General features: G+C 43.9%; 2 protein-coding genes across 3 annotated transcripts in view; one reads left to right on the forward strand and one right to left on the reverse strand.

The window, feature by feature from the left end:
• Positions 1–24,864, forward strand: part of znf827 (zinc finger protein 827) — a 63,132-nt gene that overhangs the window by 15,363 nt on the left and 22,905 nt on the right. For both annotated transcript variants that reach the window (XM_046415572.1, XM_046415562.1), the window contains exons 2-5: positions 5,009–6,283; positions 8,538–8,710; positions 9,004–9,499; positions 17,307–17,585. In XM_046415572.1, coding sequence (XP_046271528.1) covers positions 5,009–6,283; positions 8,538–8,710; positions 9,004–9,499; positions 17,307–17,585 — 2,223 coding nt within the window. The remainder of the gene's footprint in view (positions 1–5,008; positions 6,284–8,537; positions 8,711–9,003; positions 9,500–17,306; positions 17,586–24,864) is intronic.
• Positions 18,403–24,864, reverse strand: part of mmaa (metabolism of cobalamin associated A) — a 51,696-nt gene continuing 45,234 nt past the window's right edge. Inside the window, exons 7-8 of the mRNA XM_046415610.1 lie at positions 18,995–19,185; positions 18,403–18,712 (exon numbers count right to left, since the gene is read on the reverse strand). Coding sequence (XP_046271566.1) covers positions 19,042–19,185 — 144 coding nt within the window. The 3' untranslated portion in view covers positions 18,403–18,712; positions 18,995–19,041. The remainder of the gene's footprint in view (positions 18,713–18,994; positions 19,186–24,864) is intronic.

Consider the following 24,864-nt stretch of genomic DNA (forward strand, 5'->3'; position numbering starts at 1 on the left):
GATTGTGCTTGGCGACCAGCGACACACTGTCAACTCCAGGCACATAACGCACACACAGCGATCGCTGCAGAGAGCTGATACGTGCCCCGCAAGCTGTCATATGTTTAGACTCTCATCTAACTTATTTGTATGAGGTTTTGAGACTGCCACAGTGTGTAATGATGGTCCCTGTCTGCTCTCCCAACACAAGCTCACTTTGTTTGCGTGTACATGCGCACCAGCACACCATGTGATATCTTCCTGTGTAGCAGCTGAAATGGTTTTACCTTTCTTGTTGAGCAAAGGCTCTCTTTCCATCATCTTGGCTCAAGCTGAACTAAACATGCCACAGCTTGGCTGAGTGAGTCGGTCTTTTAAGGAGGGGTGAAGGCGCACGTAAAGAGGTTCACTGGATTTGTGGCAAAAGACAAAACAAGAGTGTCATTGTAAAACAAAATGGGTCGCAATAGTTGTTTTATCGCTGTTATCTTATTTTCATTATTGTTGGAGGCCAAAATCGTAATTTAAAATAAAATAATGGATGTAGCTGGAGTTGAAATGGAGAAAATATCCATTCACTCCTTAATTTTTAAATGTTTGAAAGTTTGTTTCCACTTTCTTCTCTTTTCTGCTTATCCTCCCTGCTATAGAGGTGCCATGTCCTTTACCTTTTGGTGGACCACCATGAGCTGTTTCAGAAAATATGTATGGTAGTTAGTGGTGGGAGACAAATCCTTTTTTTGTGCCACGAATTACACATATTTTTTTTGTCGGTCATAAAACTTGGATTAGAAAGACTACGCACCCATCAGTCCCTTAAGCAATGTTGCCTCATTTAATGGTTTAATAAAGTTATTAAGTGACATTTTTTCCAAAATAATTCCCTTGGGCCTACCAAGAGCAGAGGGACTTTGCCTCTGAAGTTCAGAAGTCGCTGAGGATGTATATTCTGATATGTCAAGATCAGTGCAGCACTTGATTCTGTTTCTCTGTATTTCATATGCACTGTCTAGTTCATGTTGAGTGTATTCATTCAGCTGATAGCCTGTCTGGAAATTAGGCTTATTAAGTGTTAAACTGATTGGCCAGTCATGCTGTTTTGTCTTGTATTGCTGTATAAATATACGAGGTGGAGCAGAAGAGCGACAGGTGATAATGGCATTGCTGAGGTTCTTGACAACTCATAACATTAGTGTAAGTGCAATAAAAGCTTCCCTACATGAGTAAATTATGAATGTAATCTGTCTCAAACCAAAGATGGACAGACGTTGACCCCAACACTCAAGTGAGAGACTATGTGAAAGTGAAGGGAAGTGATCCTGATCCAGTATGTCCCAATTAATGGAATTACCTTCCTCCTCGGGAGAACGGTTAGTCATTTGCAGAGATGTGAGCCTGCTAGTAGAGCATCTCTCCAACCATATTGTCCAGCAGGCGCTAATAAGGCAGCCCTGACCGCCGGGTGTGCTCATTAGCATAGCCCGCGGCCCTGGCAACCCCCGCCAGGGCCCAGCCGGACACTTAATTACTGCCGTGGCTCCTTCCTCACTAAATCCATGCTACTGCCTTCCTTCCTATGTCCTCACCCCCTGCTCTACGTTCTTAACCCACCCCCACAGACACACATGTGCAAACGTCGCCACCATCTCCCACTCCTCCTCGTAAAGGGGAAGTGTCCGACTAATCATTTTTGCAGATTTTTTTCTATTTTTTAGATTTCCTGCTATGTTGTGGCAGTCTTTTATGTTATCTCACTTTTTATGGCTTTGCGGTCAGCAGTCTTCGCGATTCTGGCGATTCCCTGACCTGCACTTCCTTTCTCTAGCAGCTTGTGCTCCCTCTCTCTTGGCCTCTCTTACTTTCATTGCTATATTAGCTCATGGGCATGGCTCTCATTTTGACATCAGCACAGTATCGATGCACCCCTCTCCAGCCTTAATCGGCTAATGGCCTCCTCTTCTTTTCTGCCCAGCCAAATCAGCCCCTCCCTTAACCATCCTTCTATCTGTCCCTTTCTTCCTTCGCCTTCCCGTCTCCTCTCCCCCTACCCTGCTCAAGCCTGGGGTCAGTGAGGCCAATTTTCATGCCTGGCTAAGTCACAGAATAGCTTTGTGTGTGTGTGTGTGTGTGTTTGTGTGTATGAGGGAGAGAGAGATGTTAGTCAGCAGCCTCACACAAGTCATGTGGTGGGTGACCTTCTGACCTACCTTCACTCCAGTCCCTTCGCTCTTCCCTTTACCAGGGATCATTCTGTGTGACAAGGAAATCTGGCTGACTAAAGTCTTATATATGTGCATGCACATACGCATACATGCACTCCTTTATGACCTAGAAAAGCCACAGCCAAGGTAATCCTGCCAAGTTCACAAATGGAGATTGTTGACAGCACTGCATGGTGAAACAATGTACAAATACACTACCTGTAATGCCCAACTGTTTTTAGCTGTAGTTACGGGCTGTGAGCTCCCTGTGTCGTTTTTGTGACAGGTTAACAAAACACACAGGTTTCCAAACACTGTAAGACACAGAAGTGCTACATCAAAATATTTTTAGCTGTTCAGTGTACATCTGCGTTCAATCTCAAGGCAGCTTATTCTAGGCAGTCTTGAAGTCTCACAGTCTTCTCTTTATGTAGCCTCAGCCTGCACCTTGACTTGTTATGGCTGTCTTTCTTTGTCTATGATGGGGTGGCGCTATACATCTCTCTTGCCCAGAGAGAAAATCCCCTGCCACTGCACCACTGAATCACCCATGTGTGAGTGATAACAGATCCAGACTGCTGAGCACCCCGCAGCTGTTTGTCTCAACATGCAAGTCATCCCCGCCATTACACCGCTAAATGGTTCCCTCTCAGTGGCAGACGCTTGCCGCCCCGGCCCGTATCTCCATGCTTCCATCACTTGGGGGGGGGTTGCAGTTATTGTCGCCGAGCCAGCCAACATACTGGAGGCAAAGCAGTTGAATGCATGTCAGAAATAAATGCAGTGGGGGAAGGACTCCAGCGTTAAATCATATTCTTGGCTGCATAATTTGAACATATGCATGCACGTGAATGTGTTTGTTCCCGTGCGTGCAGTGGGCATACAGCAGCGAGTGCAGAGCTCAGACGAAGCCCCCTTAGTGCTTGGGCCGGAGACCATGACCTTGGGAAATGTCATTCCGCCTACGGGGGTGGTTCGTCTGTGACACACAAAGCCATGGTAGTTGAGTGCATCAGTCCACTGTTGCACTCTGGCAGAAGCCTAGTTGTGTAGTGTTGCATCCAGTTGCACCTAACCCCGAGGTTTAAGAGTGAACCTTGGAAGCAAGAGAGTTCAGCCTCAAAGCTGAGACCTTGGGTCAGCAATCTAGCGATTTCCCTCTAACCACATTAGAGCCATTAGTGGCTCTTGCTGCTTTTTCGCATGTCACATGGAAATGGGTCAAGCCCTGCCCTGCATGACTCACTGGCTCTTTCGCCATCTCCCTTTCTTTCTTTCCTGTTAACCCTACTCAGGTGGCAAGCTGGCTTCAAGGAACATGGGACATTGGGTTCACAATCAATGCATTATGGTGTTTTCATTCACCTTTACGACAGACATAAGAAATGAGAAAGGTCATGTATGTTGTTTATGCTCTTAAGCCTCTTACATGCATTGTTTGTTTAGGTTTATAAACAGTTTGCAAAGCCCTTAGGACAATATTGTAAAATAATCTGTTGGGCATCTGACTTTTTCTGTCAGCTTTTGGTTACGTGTTGTGGAAAAAAAAACGAAGCTTGGGAGCGTGTATATGTGAGACAGAGACATTAGGAAGTGTGTAAGGCCTGCGTGATATCTGTTGCAGCGGGAGAGCATCGGTCATAGTGGGTTGTGATCGTAGTCACCTTTGTGGACCACGGCTGGCCAGATGTCAGCCAACTCTAATGATCCCGACAGGTTGCTGGGCTGGGTTGCCTGGCAACCATTTTGCCTTTGCCTGTAAACAGAGAGCAGACCCACCAGGCCTCTGTCAGGGTCGCAAGGGTGAACACAGCTTTGTGTGTGGATACATGTTGGTGTGTGAGAAATAATTCTTTCATTGCCTCATGTTTTTGCAACTGTATGAGTGCCCATTTTCGTCAGAAATCTCAGCCAGTTCCTTTTTATCAGATGGTTTGTGAGGTTGTGTACAGTAACCTAAAGAGGAGGAGAAAAAAAGTCAGTTTTGACATTTTGCCTTGCCCAGACTTGGTGCTTTTGACATATTCTTATGGAGGTTTGTTAATATGTATCAGGAATATTCACTTTTCTTTGTTCGCCCTTGTCTGGCAAGCTGTAATGTTTTGCTTATGAATATTGATACATGAAGTGTATATTAATGACCCTTGGTGACCTTAACCCTATCCTTATTGGCTCCCCGGTGGTATCTGCAGGCTCATGAATATTAATCTAGTTCTGTAACCTCCATTACCCTAATCTTTGCTGTCTAGCCTCCCAGAAGGACCCGTTGTCATGGTAACCTCTTTACTAGACTCTTCCAGACCAAGGGTGGGAAAAATATGGTTAAAAAAGGACAGAAAAATCTAAATTACTCAAACATCTTGGATGCGCCTCATGGAAAGCTGCCATTATATAAGAAAGAGGTTGAATTTCTTTTAGTCATTTTAGTAGTTTTCTTACTGGGTATTTGACTTGGATTTGGGCAGACAACAGTGTTTGTGAATGTTAAATATTGCGGTTTCAATTAGGTTTCCACATGGTACAGAACACCAATTCTCTGCAACAGCATACATACAAGGACTGGAATTAATAAAAATGAATAGTAAAGTGTAATTCCAGTGTTAAAATGTATCCAGTGTCAGCCAGAAGCAATGAATTTTCCCTCGACGTAACTCTCAGTAAATAAGGGTTTGATGTTTGCAATTCTATATTCAAGTGTTTAGCTGAAAGACTAACTGTAAAGGCCAGCTGTTCATTAGAGCAACATGGTAATATATTTCTCCCGATGTTTACACGGCATTTGTTTCTGTTCTCTCACTGTAAATTGTATGTTCTCTCTTCTGTTCCAGATGTGGACAGCAACGAGGAGGGAGGGCCTGATGACGGTCCTGTGGAGGAAGAAGGCTGGTTTGGGAATGCTTCTGACACACGCTCAGAGTCGTCATCCTACGGAGACACCCAGGATGAACTCCTCCTGCCCAGGGGCTCCTCTCCTGATGAACGGCCTGGAGTCAGTGCTGGTTCTGGGGATGCAGAGAACTGTGGAGGTGAGAGCTCACTGGGTTGCCCCACACCCGTCCATCGTGCCTCTTTGGAACTTCTTGGACTGGATGGAGGTGCATTCTCGGCCCAGGACACGCTCTCTTCTGTGGTATCATCGTTGTATGGTGAGGCAGCATCTCGTGCCCTGGGAAAACCCCTCAGCAGCAACCTGCGGCGTCTCCTAGAGGCTGGGTCGCTGAAACTTGACACTGGGGAGCTCTTGGGCCGCTCATCCAGGGGAGGTGCTGGGGGAGAGTCTCCTCCAATAGGTCTAGCCCCTCCTTTGACCCTCTCTCCATCTTCCCACCATGCCCAGCAGTTAAGTGCTCTTGCCCGAAAACTGGCCAATAACAACAACAGCGGCTCAGCCTCCCCAGCCTCCTTGGCACCCTCAATCACAAACATTAAGCAAGAGCCCCTTGACCCATTTAACTCTGTCACCCCTACCAATGGCAGTGGTTTTGTATGGGCAGGTGTTGCAGATAAATGGCCACCAGCCAGTTGCTCCACACCCTGCGGCTCGAGCCTGTCCCCAGACTCTGCAATCCAGAAGCTAAAAGCAGCAGCGAATGCTGTACTTCAAGATAAGAATGCCGTCGCTTCCTCATCAACAACTTCGTCGTCCTCCTCCACCTCTGCCTCATCTGCAGTGCCCGCGCTTGGAGGGGGTGGACGAGGAGATGATGTGGTGCGCTTTGATGCCTTCAACTCTCCATTCAGTCCGCAGTCAGCTAGCTCCACTCTGGCTGCACTTTCCAAGAAAGTCAGTGAGCGGAGCCAAGCTTCATCAACGGCCAGTGCTCCTACTGACCACCAAGCCTCAGCCAGTTCCTTTCTCTCACTTGTGTCAATGACCTCCTCTGCTGCCTTGCTCAAAGAGGTGGCAGCCAGGGCAGCTGGAAACCTGTTGGCAGACAAAAAGGATGGCTCCTCCTTGACGACTGCTGGGGTCCTCCAAGAGGATGTGAAACCCTTGCTAGACAAAAACCAGAAGGCTTCCACGCCTTCTACACCCACCCAGAGCCTGGAATTGCTCTTGCCCTCTACTCCAAAGGGCAGAGGCAAGCCCAGCAGCCAAGCAGGTAACGTTAAATAATTATTTATGCATAGCAATCTCTGTACACATAGTAAAAGTACATTAATCAAAATTGTCATACCAGTACCAGATACCAGAAATTTGAGTAGAGCTCAGCTTAAACACAATTAGAAACCAGAAAAACACTCAGTGTTTGCCTTGTGTTACACACTGAATCAGGCCACTTAAACTCTGAAAAGGAAGCTTCAACAAAATAAAATGCTGTTATATTAGTACAGAATGAAGAGACTATGAAGGTACAAGGTCATTTCAGCTCCCTTTCATTTATGGCAAATTTTCATCTTCCTTCACCATGACCCTTTATTAAAAACAAATAAAACAAAATCACAAGTTCAAGAAATATTTTCCCCTTCCACATTTACCAAAAAATTAACAGTGCTTATGTCATAAAATGCAAATTAGTACTAGTATAAATCAAGATCAATATCAATGAAATTGCAACACAAAAAAGATCAATGTCTGTGCTGTCATTGTGAGGGGGAGTAGCAGATTTACTTCAAATCTGAACTTCCATGAAATGTTTTCTCTAGTTTTGTAATGGTTTTGTTCTCACCTCACTGGCGCTGAAGTAGCAAGTGGTGTAGTCTCGGCTTAACTGTCAGCTGAGCAGAGAGCATAGCCGAGAGAAAACAGCCCTGGCTGGCCTTCTAGTCTGGGAAATGGTCTGTGGGCTCTACGGGGGGTTGCGACTGAGACCTCACTGCCTTCCCAGACCAGCTCGTTTGTGCTCGGATGTGCGTGCTGCCAAAAGGGGGCCGTCAGTGTGTGCTCAGCACAGTGGGGAGCCCTGGAGTCCATATCCATCTCGGCAGCCTCCTCCTGGCTTCAACCCCCACTAACCAGAGCCCTTTGCACTGATCAGCACAGCAGACTTAAGGCCAAACACATCATACTTTCCACTGACTGGATACAGATGTGTGCGCATACACACACACACACACACACACACACACACACACTCACTCTCACATACACACAGAGAGAGAGAGAGTCTTTCGCTCTTCTTTGCTTTCCTTCTCATGCTCTATCTCTCAGTTGCTTACAAATGGCCATGTATATTCTCTAAGTGGGTATTCAAATGTAGACATATAACCCAAACAAGGGTGCACACAAAGATCTCACTTTCGTATGGCAAGAGAGAAAGCTTCAAATGCAGGCGCTTACTAAGTAGCCTTTAGGGGGAACAGAATGTTTTCAGGGAGATGGATGGGCACTTTTGAGGGATTGTGTCGCAACCCCGCCAAATCTAAAATGGCTGGATCAAATTGACTTCAGACAGATGAGGCAGTCGATGTAATATTCTGTGATCTGCATGCTAAAAAGGGGGTCTGCTCTAACCCGCGAGCCGTCAAGGTCGAGCAGTGCTGTAAAAATGCAGGTAGTTGTTTGGTCGCCAGACTGAAAAATGTGACCTTGATTATTGACTGTCATGTCTTGTTTTATTGTCGTCCCTTGGCAGTTCCACTATAAAACTGTATTGCGTGGATATGTTGCACACTTTGAATGTATGAGGAAAGTTTGCTCTCTCTTTTTTTCTAAAGGACTGTTGTGATTACAGAGGAAACATACATGTTAAGTACTAAGATGAAGGTACTAAACTTGTGCAAATTTCCTCTCTCCTGTTTTGTTTCCGCTTCACTCAGCTCAACTTAGAATAAGCAGAAGTCATTTTTGCATTGTGATCTGTTCTGTGCTTGGAGAGGCTGGGCCGCAGATGGCGGTTTATTGTTGCAAATAGGCAGTCTCGAGGTTTTACACCTCAGGTCAATGAATGGCTGAGCACAGTAATTTCACCAAACACTGATTACCAGATGTTTTTCAAGGAACAGCACTGGAATACTTATGAAGCCATCCTGACAGGCCCTTGTAGAATTTGTAATGCAATCATGCCTCTTTCTAATAAGACCAATTAAACAGTAATGGATGCCGGATATGAAGCCAACAACAATAATCGCGATACTAAAACATGCTTGTGTTTATACTTCCACTGTTCCATTGCTTCCAGCTGGCATTTTCCTTGATAGTTTTCACCATTAGGTGTGGACTAGTTGTCTCTTCCAGATCTGTGAATACTATAGTCGCTATTTGGAAAGGCATTGTTTTTATTTTGTAACAGTAACAAAGGTATATTTCAACTGCATAGTGCGTGTTTACACACACTGAAAGACTGATGATTGACTTTTAAATTTCCTTAAATGCTCCTTGTAAACGATAACAGTTTTTTTTTTTGTACCCTCAAGGTTCTCCTGAGGATGGTGGCAAACCATTCCAGTGTCCTGTTTGTGGACTGGTCATCAAACGCAAGAGCTACTGGAAGAGACACATGGTCATCCACACAGGCTTGAAAAGCCACCAGTGTCCCTTGTGTCCTTTCCGCTGTGCTCGCAAAGACAATCTTAAGTCCCACATGAAGGTGAGATGATGTGGAGTTTCTTCATCTTGTGACACTGCACCCCCTGCCATCCTCACCCACATTGTCTTTAATTAGTGGCTGTTATGGCTCTTGGAATGTAATTGTTAATATTAAAGGATATGCATGCTCTAGTTAAGGTTGTAATATACCCTCTGCATGGCATAATTAAACACTACTGCAAGTTTGTTGTAGCACCTCACTCGTAAGAGTCCCATCCCATCTTTACGCTTGATGTCCCGTAGCACCAGAGAAGAAGTAGTGATTTGACACATAAACCTGTCCTCTTTTTCCAGGTACATCAGCACCAGGACCGGGGTGAGACGTTTCAGTGCGAACTTTGTCCCTTCACCTCCTCCCGTCACTTCAGCCTGAAGCTTCACATGCGCTGCCACCAGCACTTCCCCCGCACAGACATCAAGGTGAAAGAGGAGCTCACCACCGACACAGAGGGCGAGGGCTCCCTGATGGGTGACAGCGGCTCCGCAGACCTGAGGGGGACGGAGGTGTCCCCGCTGCATTCAGACACTCAGCAGCAGACGTCGCCTCCGGACGAGGCCTCCTCCAATCACGTCCACATCAAGGAGGAGCCGCAGGAGAGAGATCTGGCTGTGCTCTCGCCGTTCAGCATGTGCAGGGACCGTCCCAGCAGCAGTGCCAACTCCTTGGACCTATCCGGCGTTGGGGTAGGAGTCGGGGTCAGATCCAGTCCTAGTGGTCCAACCACAGCCTCCCTCTTCAGTCCTGACATCAGTACCAAGACGGCCACTGACTTGCTTATGAAGCTTTCAGGTTTGCGCAATTATTTGTATAAAAATGCACTTCACACTAGGGCTTGCAGTTAATGATTATTTTCATTATCGATTAATCAAGAATGTCAGCAAATGGCCAAAAAATATCAAAAAAATATTTTTTAAATTCTGTGTCAGTTTGGTATCATAATAAATGAAGCCAGAAAATATTCGAGTTTTACATTTAAATTTAAGTTGGTTTTTTTTTTTATTTTTACTTAAGAAATGACATAAACAATTAATATAATTATTTAATGACTATTACCTGAGTGATTAATCTTTTCAGCTCTAACTCAGTTAATCCTTATGTATATGTTTTTGCCAACTTGGCAGCTTTTGTATAATGGCAGAAGCCTGTAAGAGAGTGTAAAATACATTTAGTGTCTATACAATCAATACCAACAAACCGACAATTTGTTAAAAGCTACTACTGTTCAGTTGCAAGACACCAAGTAATATTTTGCGAAATACGTGGAAAAACGGCTTGCACAGGCACTCTACCAGCTTGACTTGTGTGATCTGTAATTGTTTTCTTTATTGTGCTGTTTTCTCAACTTGACTCTGTGACTCGAGTCGCTGCAGTCGTACTTTTATCAAGCGCGATTCATTTCTTCCGGACTTGAACGTGAAGACGTGCGTTCTGATCTTCAGTTAGATGTTGTCTCCCCTTTGCCTTAAGTTTTGTTTTGATTCCTCACTGTCACCAGAAATAACACTCGTAAGATGTGTAAACAGTTTTATGTTTATCGTTTCAGGTCAAGGCTGCAGTATGTCTCTGTGAGCTGTTTTTAATGGATTTTAAAACAACGGGAGCCTAAAATGTCTGGGACTTAGTTCAAACCTTTAATGAATAGACAATTTTAGCTTTTGACAGTTGCACATTACATTAATGTGTTTAAACTTTTTTTCTGGGTATTAACATAGGAACGAAAATGCAAAAAAAACACTGGTGTTTGAATATAAACAGTTTGCACAGTATGTGTGACATGGCACTGAGTGGGTCTTTGGTACATCTCCAGACAGGTATGTCTGAGCTGTTGTTTTTCATACTTTAATTATTATTGTGCATATTGAGGCTATCAGGCATGCCTTCACTTGTACACAGGGTTATTCGCAACCTTGGTTTCTGTGTTTTTCCCGTGAGCATGCTCTAAATGTAGGCCATGAAGTTTTCACAACTACCACATGCTTTTTTTAAAGTGGTTAGGAAGAATAAAGAATTTAAAACTTACGCTTGGGTCACTGACTGGAGGAAGACAAAGTACTTTACATTTGACTGAATAGCTCATTGTTCCTTCAAGTAGCCTGTAGAAAAACAAGATATGATATAAATAGATGAGTTTCTTAGTAAACAGCTTTTTAACAAGCATTAGATAGATCATAGATAGATAGATAGATAGATAGATAGATAGATACTTTCTTGATCCCGAGGGAAATTCAAGAAAAAACTAGATGCAGAAAAATGTTTAAATGTTTCACGCAACATTGTCTTGCCAGTATACATCATAGTTGAGTCACAGACACAAATGCATGACAAACTGTCAATAACATCCCACAAAAACTGGGAGAAACACCGTCATCTGTGAGATCTGACTTTGCAAATCTACTCTCAGAACATGATGCATCTCAATTCATGTACAAATGGTGGATACCATTAAGCTCAGCACATCTAACTGATTTAGGGGCACCCTCTTTGTATTGTGCCACTTCTGCATACAATGAAGGCATGCTCGAAAAAGTAAAAGAGAGGAGACATTCTTCGCATAATAACAGAACATTCTCAGTCTTTTATTTCTTCATGGAATGCTTGGAATCAGATGTTCAGCTTTTTTAAAAAAATTTTTATTATTTTTTTTTTTACTTTTTAAAAAATAAGACCGCAGTGGTTTCATGCCTTTCAAAGGTTGCTCTGCTAAATGGTCAATGGGGATTTTTTTTTTTTATTCATCAGTTAAAGTGCACCTCATGGAGAAACGGTGTATTACTGTGTGTATTCTCATGATTGGTAGCAGCACAAAAGCACATGCACATAGAAATCAAGTGAAGTACCACTGTACAGCACTGAAGCCATGACCCAAATCAGAGCAATACAGTACGTTCATATCTAATCTTATAGATAAATGGTCAGTTTTTGAGCTACTTGTTTGCTAAAAAATGTCCTTATAATACATTTGTAAGATCATTTGTCCATCCAAGTATGAATGCTGTATGATAGATTTATTTTTGATTCTTTTGCACTTAGTTAAAATGACACTTGATGCCTGCCTAGAGCACACCCTCTATGTCCTCTGCTGTTGGCCATCGATTAGCTCCGTTGAGGCAGTTGGGGACGGAATGATTTGCTCAAGGGCACCTCAGCAGTAGTTCTTGAAGGATTAATTTTTCTCACCCACATCTTGTCAGTTGTCAGAGGATTTAAAGATTTGTAACCTCTAGACATCTTTCTCCTGCTTACAATTCTCTTTGTCTGTGTCAGTATTATAATGACTGACAAAATGGTGATGCATTTTATTTTAAAGGTGTGTATGAAACTGAAAATGAAAGTGGTTCTTCCACTTGTGTTTCATTTTGGTCAGGCGCCCTATATTAAAAATGGTTTGCATAGAGCTACTGTGCTTTGGTACAAACATCTTTTAAAAATGAATGAGTTTCTTCACATGGAGACATGACTATTAGTAGATCTAGCAGTCACATTTCCCATTTCTGAAATAGTTCAAGATTTAAATATATCATTAAATTCTGTATTTTATGGCTTTGGTAAAGTTGCAAAGTGACATAACCTTGGTAACATCATGATACAGCATTATTTTTAACAAACTTGACAAACATGCCGCTCTAAGGTATGCTCGGTCTGGACCGTGTTTAGATGCATTTCACCATGTTGCAGAATATCAAAGGATGAGCTTGGAGACGATGGCAAGATTGATGGAAAAAGGTTGACCAAGGTTCAGCGTCGGGGTCGAGGCTATGGCTGCCACTCTTCCACTTAATGCTGTGTAATTAGATTGAGATCTTGAGTGAGGATGGGAGGAAAAAACCCTGGGAACATTAGATTAATTAAAAATTTATGCATAATTCATAATTAAAAAGGAATTCATAATTTGAAATGATTAGCGCCCTGAGCTCCATCCTGTGACCCCGCCAGGATGCACGGGGACTGGGCCGGCTTAGTTAACTCCCCCTCGATCTCGCACGCCCCGGCTCCACATGGATGCCCCCTGGGTGCCAGTTGCACTTCACTCCCAGACTGCACAATCAAGCCCAGGCAACTCCCAGAGGAGCCAAGATGGCTCCTCACAATGTCAGTCCAGTGTCAAGTGGCGGACATCTTAGTCAGGACATCATTCAAGGAGAATAAGGAAGGACATGAAAAGACAGGACGGAAGGATCTTGAACTTGAATGCGTGATGATGGTTTTTAATGAATACGTCTTCTTTGATCTCCCTTTGTCGGTGGGGGGGGGGGTGGAGTTAAAGATGGAGGGTTGTGAAACTGAAAAGAACTGGACTCAGATCTTTGTGAGACTTACCCATGCCGCGGAGCAGCCGGGGAGGGAGAGGTGAGGAAGTTTCTCCGGGGACCTCTAGACTCTATTTCTTTTGACCTCTCTGCCAACCCAGATTGAATGTGTACACGAGCAGCTCATCCCTCTTGCTTTTACACTGCCGTCTCAGTGCCTCAATCCCACAAGGCCTGAGAGAGGGAAGGGTGGGGGTGTATAAAATGCTGAGGGAAAGATAAAAAAAAAAAAGAAAGAAAGAGACAGATAAAGTGACAGCAAGTGAGGGAGAACAAGGCAAAGAGGGAGTTGCATCGAGTTCCCCAGGCATTAAAAGCCAGTGAACTCCTCCTGACCTCTGACATAATAAGCATATCATTTTTGGTCTGCCCTGCTTTCCATTGAACATTATACTGATACCCTTTGATTTTTATCCTTGCATGCTGACACAACCGTTAGCTATCCAGTGTGATCCACATTTTGATTCAGAGATGAAAGCCACCAAGGCACTTTGAAATGCACAGCCCCTACCCTGTGCCCAGCGGACCCTGAGTTAATAATGACAGTGGGCACTGCACACCCTCCAAACACCACCCCCCCACCCCCTGCTGTGGTGACACAGGCACAACGAGCTTGACCCTAGCTGGGTGTGAATAATTGGCATGCAGGGGGTTGTGGGAGGTGTTGCATCTGTCATGATGCTTCTGCAGTCGTCTTATTTATCTTTTTCCTGGGAGAGCATCTTGCATGCAATGCTTTGCTACAGTGAGATGGTGTGCAGGCAGCGTTTTGACACTCTGCTTTAAAGATCTTGAGCACTTTTAAGGATTTATAGAGAACAGGATCATCATGTCATTGTCCTAATTGTATTATTTTCTGTTGTGGTATATGAAAACGCCATAAGAGCATCTGTTTTATGCTCAAGTGCAGACACTTTTGGGCTTTGTTGGATTAGCTCTTAGCCAACACAGAATTTTTAGAATTTTGAATTTTGGTTTTGTCTCTTGGTGAACATCTAGATTTAATCTCCACGTCCCTTGCTTTCCAGCTCCACATGAGCAGACACAGCAGGCCTTTTGTGTGTGACCCCTGGTCTATACATCCCCACTGCAGCCATCAGTATCACTGTCCAGTGTCTAGCACGCTGTCAGCTATTGTTGGGTTCTCAACTTGCCCCGTGTATCCCTGTGCTTCTTTTTTTGTTGCTTTTTTTTCTCCGGGAGAAAACAGCAGCCAATTGTCAGATGGGGAACAGGCCGGCGTGACAGAGGTGGAAAGCTAATGAAGTTATTTGACGGCAGCCCTGGCCGCGGAGCGAGAGGTGAGGCGAAGTGGACAAGCGCCTGGCAGCGAGACGGATGAGGCGAGAGAGAGAAGTGTGGCGAAGGGGAGAGAAACGGGCAAGCGAACGGCGATGGTGGCAGGTGTCAGAAGGGTGTGATAACATGGAGACAAACTGATAGCATCGTCAACCCTGAGCCAGAACCAGCTGTACAGTATCATGCACAGGGAGCTGACATTGGCCTGGGTATGTACTCACACAGGCAGGAAGCTCACAGAAGAGATGCCCAGTCACCCAGAGATGCCCGTCTCCTTCTCAGATCTGTGTTCACTTCACAAGGTGCTCTGCCAGAGGCTGGATGCTCATGATTCTGTCATGATTGTGAAATTTGGACAGACAAAAGGCCAAAGTATAAACTGAATTGTTCCTATCGGTACTGTGCTCTGGCTTTTTTTTTTTTTTTTTTTTGTCACTGAGCCATCAGCTCAGAGCAATACAAAAAAATGTGCCCATTGAATTAGCCTACTAAATAATTCATTGGGCTCTGTAACATAGATTCTTAGTAGAAATACACTCTATTTATAGCAATCTAAAAGGTCATCGGATTGGTGTGGCTTTGTGTGTGAGTGCACGTCCTGGGGTTGTTTTTGTTCTCGTGAGAATTTAAGAATCTAAGTTTGTGTTGATTCTGTATTCATCTATAGCTTATGTTGATTTTTCTGAACGCAGTCTGACACATGAAGTAAGCATTTTTCCTTTGGATACAGATGAGAAGTATGTGTCTGCGTGGGTAAATGGGATAGTGTATTTTTATAATGTGTGTTTGTAAGGCGGTGACCAAGTGTGCTGTCCCTGTCTGATCCGACATGGCCCAACACGCTTCTAATTAGAGGACGTCCTTCCAGGTGCTGACCAGGTTATACTTAGCCTGCCCGCTGACATCTGACGGTGTGACATTTCCAGCTGGTGCCGCATGCGACCCTGCGCCGCTGCCCCTGAACTTGAAGGTCACTGCCCCCTCTCCTCCTCCCCCTCGGCTCAACCTCTTCTTCCTCCCCCCTCTTGAACCGCAACCCCAACCCGCCATAGAGGGGCACTGTGGCATCACATGGGTGGTCAAAACACCAGCACCTGTCCCCTTTTCCTGCTCCATACCCTCTGTCCCTCAGCCCTCTATCCCTCCAGCGTAGATCATCATTAATCAGAGAGGCTGGAGCCAGCACAGATTGATGATGTGGGCAGGGGGCGGCAGGCCTGTGGCAGTTAGAGATGTTAGGTGAGACGGTAGGGTGAGGAGCAGAGCAGATCTCTGCTGGGGCCAGAGGAGACTGGACAGCAGTCTATTCCAAGAGTGATAGCCTCTCTTATATCCATGCCCTGTGTGTGTTTGTGTAAGAGAGATAGTTGTTGTAGTAGTGTAAATATTGTTTGTTTGAAAACTTGATGTGTCAGGGGTTGGGACGGGTGTTGTTAAGATGTGTCGTGTTTGTTGGTACCCTGCTTATCCACCATGAAACTTCTGGAATAATATTGTAAAAAATGTAATTTTTTTCAAATTTAAATTAGAATTAAACTTTAATTTTTATGTATAGGTGAATATTGAGGCATGTCTTTAGCAGCACCCCACTCTTTTTTTTTGTTTTGCTTATTTCAAAATGCGTGACTGTTACAGTGGTTTTATATTACAAGCATATTCTGCTGTGAAGAAAATTAACACTTGAGGTGTGGATATTTTTTTTCCATTAACGAAGACAGTTGCGAAACCATAGACAGCAACCACTGATACATTTGGTCATCATTAGCATGTGTGATGGCCTGCCTTTTAAACTTCACTTTAACAGCGCTGCTTCTTGACTTACATGTCAAACAGTCTACATCACAACACCACGTTTGCAGATGCTGATGCATCCAAACTGGCTAATTGGTTTTTACTATTGACAAGAAAAAATATAGTAGCATTGCAGAGAACATGATTTCTCTGGTACTATACAAACTAGACTCCCCACTTCCCTCTACAGCAGGTGATCGTTATCAGCTTATTAACCATGAAAAGTAAAAGGTTACAACAAGCGAAATTATTACGTCATAAACCTGGAAAGAGAAAAGAAAATTTTGCTTTCTTGAAACATGGAACATTGTGAAAATATACTTTTTGCAGCAAGTTTCATGCACCCTTAGTAAAACAGTGGTGTCCTATAACAAAGATACCAAGTAACTTTGCACAGAAAGACATAATGTATTTTAAAACATATTTCCATAGCAACTCTATGTTTTATAGCCATTCTGAATTTCAGCAATGGTGTAAGCTATAGTCTGTGTGAATCTTCGTTTTAGTACAACGTGTAGTGGAACGTGCTGGGAGACACAAAGAGAGACGCTGGCCCCGCTGTTCTTTTCTTGGCGGCCATCGGAAGTTGCTCCATGTCTAATTATTAATTATTCATCTTAGGCGGATTAGATGTGGCCCAGTTTCTCTTGAAGATGACTTTAGAGCAGAGGGATCCATGTGACAGTTCACTCCCCAACCAAGGCTACACATTGCAAAGATAAGGCCAGATAAGGCTTCAGCCGATTGTTAGCGCGCTCTACAGAGGTACAAGAGTTATTTCATGTCCTTACGCCTGAAGAGGATTCGGACAACATCTGGGGTGAGAAGGGATGAGGAAGCCAAGTGTTGAGAAAGGAATGGGATGGGGACTGGGGCAGTGTGAAGGAGAGAAGAGGAGGGAAATGAATTGGGAATTATGGATGCCCTAAACACCAAGAGAGAAGGACAGTCATGAGGTTGCACCCTCTGTGTTGGCCCACAACACACCAACTGTGGTGTCTGTTGTAGTGACAGGACTGTGAAAATTCACTGTGGGCCACTTTGTTGTTCCATTTAATTTACATTTTAATGCATTACGTTATGTGTATTTAGCTCTTCACTCATAAGAAACGTTCAGGTTCAACAGATGTTGATGTGATGTCCTCGTGGTCTGTCACTAAACTTAATTTTTTCTCATTTCTTTTTCTGTCTGACTACAGCGGCCAATCAGAGGGAAACACTTAAGTCTCCATTCCACCTGAAGGAAGAGCCCAAAGTGGACGAAGCACTGAGCCCTAGACCATCCTCCCGGTCCCAGAGTCAAGTCCAGCCAAGCTTCCCGGCGACTTTCTGCCAGGACGTGCCAGCTGGGGCTGCAGCAGCCACAGAGCGCCCAGGGCCACTGAAACCAAGGGAAGGAAGCCCCATGGCTAAGAACAGCTTGTTGAACCAGGACATCAACGTTAAGGTGGCCTCTGAGCTGCTAATTAAGCTTTCAGGTAATTTAAACTCTAAGCAAAGCATTAACCAAGCTGAAACTGGGGGGGCCTGGTTGTACATGTGTTGATAAAGGATATTTGGTGAAATAGCCTTGCTTTCTCTAAGGGCTTCACTCCAGTTGGTGTCAGTGAAGCCTTTGTATCCTCAGTGATGATATTCAAAGTAACTTACATCTGTGGTTTATTCCAAGTTTTTTGGGAACAAGAAGCAGTGTGTTGAGGATAAGTTCTGTTTTGTGTTGTGCAGCCATTTTTTTTTGTCCTGATGTCCCTTTTCATAACAATGCCATTAAAATGGCAGCAGATGCTTGCTTGCTGCATTGAACTTAAAACAGCCAGTTAAACAGATATCTGACATGCAGACTGCGTCAACCTTTGTGGACCACCCTGACATCATCCAGCGCTGCATGATTTAGCCTTTACAGCTTCTGTTTGTAAGAAGTCCTCAGGTGGGAGTCAGTTCTAGTTTTTTAATTTTTTAACAGTTCAGTTCACTGTTGTTTTTCCAAGTACCACACACTTTCTCTCACTGCTAATTTAAGTTTAAAGCTGATGCTTGTTTAGCATATATTCAAAATCACTGCTGAATGCTAAGTCCATGCATGTTATGGACAGGTGTTTGTCCTCAGTGGGTCGCTGGAGTGTATCTCTCAGGCAGTCAAGAATCAATTCTGCTGAAGTATGTACCCAAAAAACTGGCTTCCCTCACAATATGATACACAGAAAAACATTATGCAATACAGGGATAATGTATTTTTGATAACCTTTTTATTTAAATGAACTACAATTTGAAACGAAAACATTTCAAATTTTAGTTAATCTGATACTTAGCATGCCATGAAACTTACAGTGTGACACACTTGTGAAAATATGCATCCACGGTGTTAAAAACCACAAAGTAAATGACAGTCTGATGGTGGCGCAGTGGGGAGTTGCTCCATCCGCGGCTCTTCATCCTTTGCCAGTGTGTGCATGCCTGACAGACACCTCACACACCGGTTGCCATTGTTCTCTCTGGGTTGACTGGTGTTCAGAGTGACTCACGCTGGTTGGAAGCTCTGTGGTACTGCATGTGTGCTGCTCCACTGCCTGCCCCCAGGTCACGTTTCCCTGTGTGTTTGAATGTGCTTTTGTGTGAACGTTTGAGGAAGACAAAGATGACATGATCACTACTTTAAAACAACAGAAAAAACCTAATTTAATATGTTGGCCTTTGTGTTAAATCACAGAGAGAAACTGAGAGAATAATGTGGGCTGTATATAATTCCCCTACTGCACTGCTTCCACCTATGTCTTTTGTTTCATCTTTGTTTTCCCTCTTTGTCTCCCATCCTTTTTGGCTTTTTATCCTGCCAGTTTATTTGGTCCTCAAGCAGCACGGCCAGCGTTTATCCCCTCCCATTACTTACACTAGCTCTGCAAGGTTGACCTAGGTTAGGGAAAGATGCTGCAGCGTTCATCCTTCCGCTGGCTCCCACTGCCCCCTCACACAGTCCTCGGAGCGCAGTGCCGTCCATTGCCATGGCAACAGCGGGGGTGGTAGATGGAGAGGGCTGTCTAGAGTGACAGCCTTGACAAGAGTCTGGACCCTCAAATGACCCTGGGGGGGAAGGGAAGGAGAAAAAGATGGCGAGGAGGAGAGGAGAGAGCCAGAGAAAGGTCAATGCCGTTACAGTCACGTGTGATTACAGTTATGAGGTTCAAGGGCGTCTACACTGTGACCTCTCTCTGTCCCCCGTTAAAGGTCAGCCCAGGAACACAATAACCCAGTATGGATGCTTAAATAGGGAAATAACATTGGGGATTTTAGGCTAAGCATTTCCTTTGTTCCGAACATCGCTGTGGCTCTGTTAAAAAAAAAAAAAAAGTGCTTATTTTCTCAGTTTTGCACGTCGTACAGCAAATGGACACAGCCTAATTAGATTTCTGCTGCTCATCCTTCCTCGACCATGGCACTGGACAGTCAGAGCAAGTGTGGTTGTCATCATTACAGCCCATTGTGCTGTAACATGAGTTGCATCATCCCCTTAACTGGGTCACTTCTTCTCCTCTCTTTTACCTCCCTCTCCTCTCCTCTCCTCCTTATCAAACACTGGTTGGTCATGTTGAGTCGCATTGCTAGCGCTACCTCCCCCACATCTGTTTAAAACCAGGTTGCTGGTGTCTGGGGGCTAATTACAGCGGGCTAAATAGTCCCTGGCGCCAGCGGCTAACGTGTCCTAGCAGATGGGCACTGGTGTTGCAGGGCAAGGGGAACATGGCGTCACAGGAAGGTAGGGGGAGGGGGAGTTTGGGGGGTTGCAGGGACCTAGGTGGTGCCCTGGCAGACTGGCATCGTGTGGGTAACAGCCGTGCCACCCACTCACCATCCAGCCACCCTCACCATAGGTGTGAAATCACACTTTGTACTCGCTTAACTCATTCCTTAGGAACAGGCCTGCCATCTCTGAGGACATTTTACAGGCCCTCTCCCCCTCTGCAGTGCTTGTTACCGCTCTAATAAAAGCTGCATTAAGCAATTTTGACCACTAAGGTGAAGAAAGACTTCCAACCAAACTGGTAGAGACACATTTTTAGCGTATGATTTTCTTTTTCTTGATATTTAAAAAAAACACCAACCTATTTCCACATCCAACAGTAACAAAGAAACATGAACATTCTGTCTGATCTTTTTTCCTCTGTACAGTTCAAATGCAGGTTTAATAATATTATTAGCTGCCATTTATCCCGTTTGGTTCACCTGCTCGAGCCATAGTTGCTGCCCGTAGTTTTATGAGAAAATGTATTGTCTTAAGTTTTGTCTGTGTGAGAGAACGATTAACTGAATTCAGCAAAAAGCTAGAAAGTGGATGTTGATTTAGGTCCTACAGTACTGGCCAAAGCTGATTGACTGAGTGATAATTAAAGCTGTTTATAATCAAAACATGCCGACTCCATCTGGCTTTTCCGCAGAAGATTTCACGATTGTCTTTCCTGTAGGAGCCACAACTGACTGACATAGCACACGGTGTCGGCCTACATTCACACTGTCTACTGGGAAAACTGCCCATTACATGACTCTCCATCAAGAGTTTAAAGTTTTGGGTTTTGTTTTGTTTTTTTGTAACTCTTATAGCTTTTGTGCGTGATTTCCTTCAGGTAACCACTGTGGCTTACGGTGTGCAATGGCTGTGCTCTGTGATACAGATAAAATGCATGCTGTACATCACCTCCAGCCTTCAGGAACAAAAGTATTAGGACACCTGACCATTATACCAACAGGAACATTTAATGACATGGGGTTCTGATTACATAGACATTAACATGGAGTTGGTCCCCCTTTGCAGCTATAACAGCTTTCACTCGATTTTGTGGGAATTGTTACCCGTTCAAGCAGTAGAGCATTTGTGAGGTCAGGCCTGATGTTGGACCAAAAAGGTCTGGCTCACAATCTCCGTTCCAGGTCATCCCAAATGTTGGCTGGAGTTGAGGTCAGGACTCTGTGCAGGCCAGTCAAGTACTTCCACACCAAAAGTCTTTATAGAGCTTTGCTTTGTGCACTGGGACATAGTCATGCTGGAATATGAAAGGGCCTTCCGCAAACGGTTGCCACATAGCCACAAAAGAAGCGTAGCATTGTCAAAAATGTCTTGATATGCTGAAGCATTAGGACTTCACTGGAAGTAAGGGACTCATCCCAACCCCTGAAAAACAGCCCCATATCACACCTAAACTCAAAAATAATAAAATAATAAAGAGGTGTGTCCCTCTACTTTTGTCCATATAATGTAGCTGTAGGGATTTAGTCAACCAAAGTGGAGAACTGTCCTGAAAAGACTTCAGTGACAGATGCAAAAGGGCTGATTGACACTCTTGTTTAAATTACATTGGATATTTTTTTTTCTTCATACATTACATGTTATTATGTAATTGCTACATATTTGCACCCCACACTTCTACTACAGTTGATGATGAATAAATAATCAGTTCAATAATGGTGCACTGATAACTAACTGTTTAATTTCAAATATTCAAATATCTGATTTATCACCAAAACATGAACACCTGGCCTTACACTGTGCTGTTTGTATTACATGTCATAGCGCTGCTACTATGGCCAGCAAAGCACAGTCGAAGGTTAGGAAACCATATAATGGCACTGGTTATATTGGTCGGGTGATTTTTTGTGACAAGGAAAATTATTTAATCTTTAATTGAATTGAAACGGCAGAAATTGTTTAAATAAGTGAATGTAATGTTCATTAGTTATCTTTATCCTCACATGAAAGGATTCAATATTTACTCTAGGCTAGTCTCATCACAATGAAGTCACAACACTGGCTTTACTCTACAGTATTAGTTTATGTTAAGCTCTACACTGCTCTGACAGTGTCCTCATCATGCCCCCTCGGTGTGGCCGCTTGCTGACCTCTCTTACTCCCACCCTCCCTACCTCCACATCTTTCTCTCTGACTCAGTGGCTTCTCGTCACTGCCTATGGTTCTGTTTACAGAAATGAAGAGTTGATTCCTTTTGCCCCTTGCTATGGGTGTTTGTTTCCTGGGGTGGGTACTTCTATAAGCAGAAGTGATTGTTTGAAATACCGATGCGGTCGCTTGTCATCTTTTGGGTTGACCTTGTATGATGAAGTTTTGCTATCCACGGGTCAGCTCTGGCTTGTGCCAAATGTTTTTGTTTAGGACCGCTTTATAAGGTCCATATCTGTTTTCTGATGGCCTGTTCATCAAGCGCGCTGCTCTAGAGTCAGATATAGCTGCAGTCTGCGACCGTTGGAAGGCCCAACTACCGAGAGCTGGCTGGTCGAGGATCAATTGTAGCAGCAGCTGTCTGTGAAGTCTGCAGGCAAGACTGCTGTGGCTCCCACATGACATGCAGTCTCCACACTGCAGCCTTTGAAGCGCCTGAACTCTTCACCCCTGTCTGAGCAGGTCGGCTAGAGAGCAAGAGAATAGAGAGATTGAGAGAGAGAGAGGGATGGGGGCAGGGATAGAGAGATGTGGAATAACAGAGCAGGGAGAAGGGTAGACTTGGATAACAGGATGGTGGGGGTGGAGAGGTTGTCATTTAGGCTCTAGCCATTCCTTATCCTTTTTTCCTCCCCCAGCTCTTCTCTCTCATCCCACTTTCTTCTTTCCTTTCTTACCCCTAGGTGTTCTCTTCCTGGCGCTATTTGACAGTTTCTTCCATCTCTTTACCCTTCCTCTTTGCCTCTCCCACTGTCTGACTGCCTCACTGACTGTGTGTCAAGTTTTTGTTTCTCTGCTGTTTGATGCATCACAGTGGTGCAATAGATTGACTTTGCATGCATTCGGTCACTAATGGTATGGGACCTTTTTGGTCTAAGTGTAGTCAAAAATCCTGGATCTGTATGATCTATATTCTCAGCCAGACAAGCTGTCGAGTCCGTGCAGATTGAAGGAGACACATGAGGTCAAAGTTGATCCCTAAAAACAGAACATTGCACAAACCCCAGTCACTTTCACTCCACCTCAAACCTTGAGTAGTGCTGCGTCAGAGGGGACCAGGTATGTATAGTGCATTTAGGGTAACTTGGCATACAGATCACATTCAAGCACATTGTAACAACTGTGCAACGTGGTAGCCATTACAAACCACGTATTTGTTTGCAGGCTTTCGCTTGGTTATAGGTCACATTGAGACAAAAGTTTTAACCTAATCCAGACTTGCATTCTAAAAGGGTTTCTTTAGACTCTAAAGCACATGTAGTGCTTCACAAATTGAATCAACTGAATCTAAAACCTCATCAGAAGTTCACCACTTCTTTACCAAACAAACAGCCAGAAAAACAAGAAAGAGGTCTGCAAGTGTACTTAATAGTTATACTAGCTCTCAAATCATGTTAGCTCAGTTTGAGCAATTCAGTAAAGTCAGGAATGCTGATAGAAATTTATCACTAAAAATTTCAAAAACTGGAACAATGTAGCGCAGGGGTATCAAATGAATACTTTCAGGTTCCTTTTGTGTTCCACTTTTTAAATGTTGAAGTTGAAATTCAAAGAGACGGTGGTAAATTAAATGATAGTACTGCTAGTTTAACTGGACTATGTTGTCCCTATCTAAAGCTCAGACGAGGACAGGCAGCCAAACTCTCCAGAGGACTCGTGCATTTTTTTGCAAGATTAATATTTCTCTAGATATAAGGCCACATTGTGATTTTAAATGTAAATGTAATCAATTAGATTATTTGTTATGGAATGATCAGTTTCCCTGGTTTTCAGTATTTTTCAATTCTTACTGCAAAAATGGCTTCTGTGTATACTATTACTCCTGTTATTATACTCATAACACACACACATTGTGATAGCCTGCAGTTTAACCCTGTTTATTTCCCATAGACTTTATTTGTGTTTGATAAGCTTTACTGAAACTCCTTCAACATTAGGAGGAACTTTAGCAACACTGACATCATAGAAAAGCTATGATATTTATTTTGCGGAAAAGGGCAGTTTTGTACTCACTCACACATACTCGTGATCCTTAGGACACTGCATTGTAGACAGCCTAAACCTAACTTTCTACCCTTAGCCTCAACCAGGACCTCCGAAATGACATTTTTCCTCTTTAGAATAGGGCTATAGTCGCCGTGAAGACTATTGGTCCCAACAAAGTCTGTGTTTATACCAGATCTATTATTACCCCAACAGGTCACAAAAACGCACATGGACATGCTTTTCCAGACCTGATTCTGTGGCCTAATGGCAGCTGGTGTACCACAGAGGAGGCTTCTGCACCAGAGGGGATGACATATACATAAATAAACACACAGGGCACAGATACACTCTCGAACACAAGTTTGCATAGCTATCCTTGTTAGGATATTGCATTGACTTCCATTCATTGTTGACAGCCTAAGCCAAACCTTAACCCTAACCTTAATCATAACCAATTCATGCCTAACCCCAGCCTTAACCAGGACCTCAGAAATTTCGTTGTGTCTCATTAGAAATGGACTTTGATCCCTGTGAGGCCTACTGGCCACAACAAGGTTGTGTTAAAACTGAAAAAGGTTCCCAATAGGTAACAAAAGCACACACACACACTCTTACACACACTTACAGAACACACATGCTGGATTCAGGCAGACTAAGGGCTGCTTTTTATGGCTTCAGAACATTAGGTTATGACCCTGATGAAAAAGCCATAGCTATTATCAGTGTGGGAGTAAGGCCACATTTTCATTTTTTTCACTTTGTGACAGGTAGACTCCTGGCCTGCCCTGATGTGATGCTTTCAACATGTTGTCGGCGTGTTTATGATC

The sequence above is a fragment of the Scatophagus argus genome, chromosome 2 (genome assembly GCF_020382885.2).
Source record: "Scatophagus argus isolate fScaArg1 chromosome 2, fScaArg1.pri, whole genome shotgun sequence".
Lineage (NCBI taxonomy): Eukaryota > Metazoa > Chordata > Actinopteri > Scatophagidae > Scatophagus > Scatophagus argus.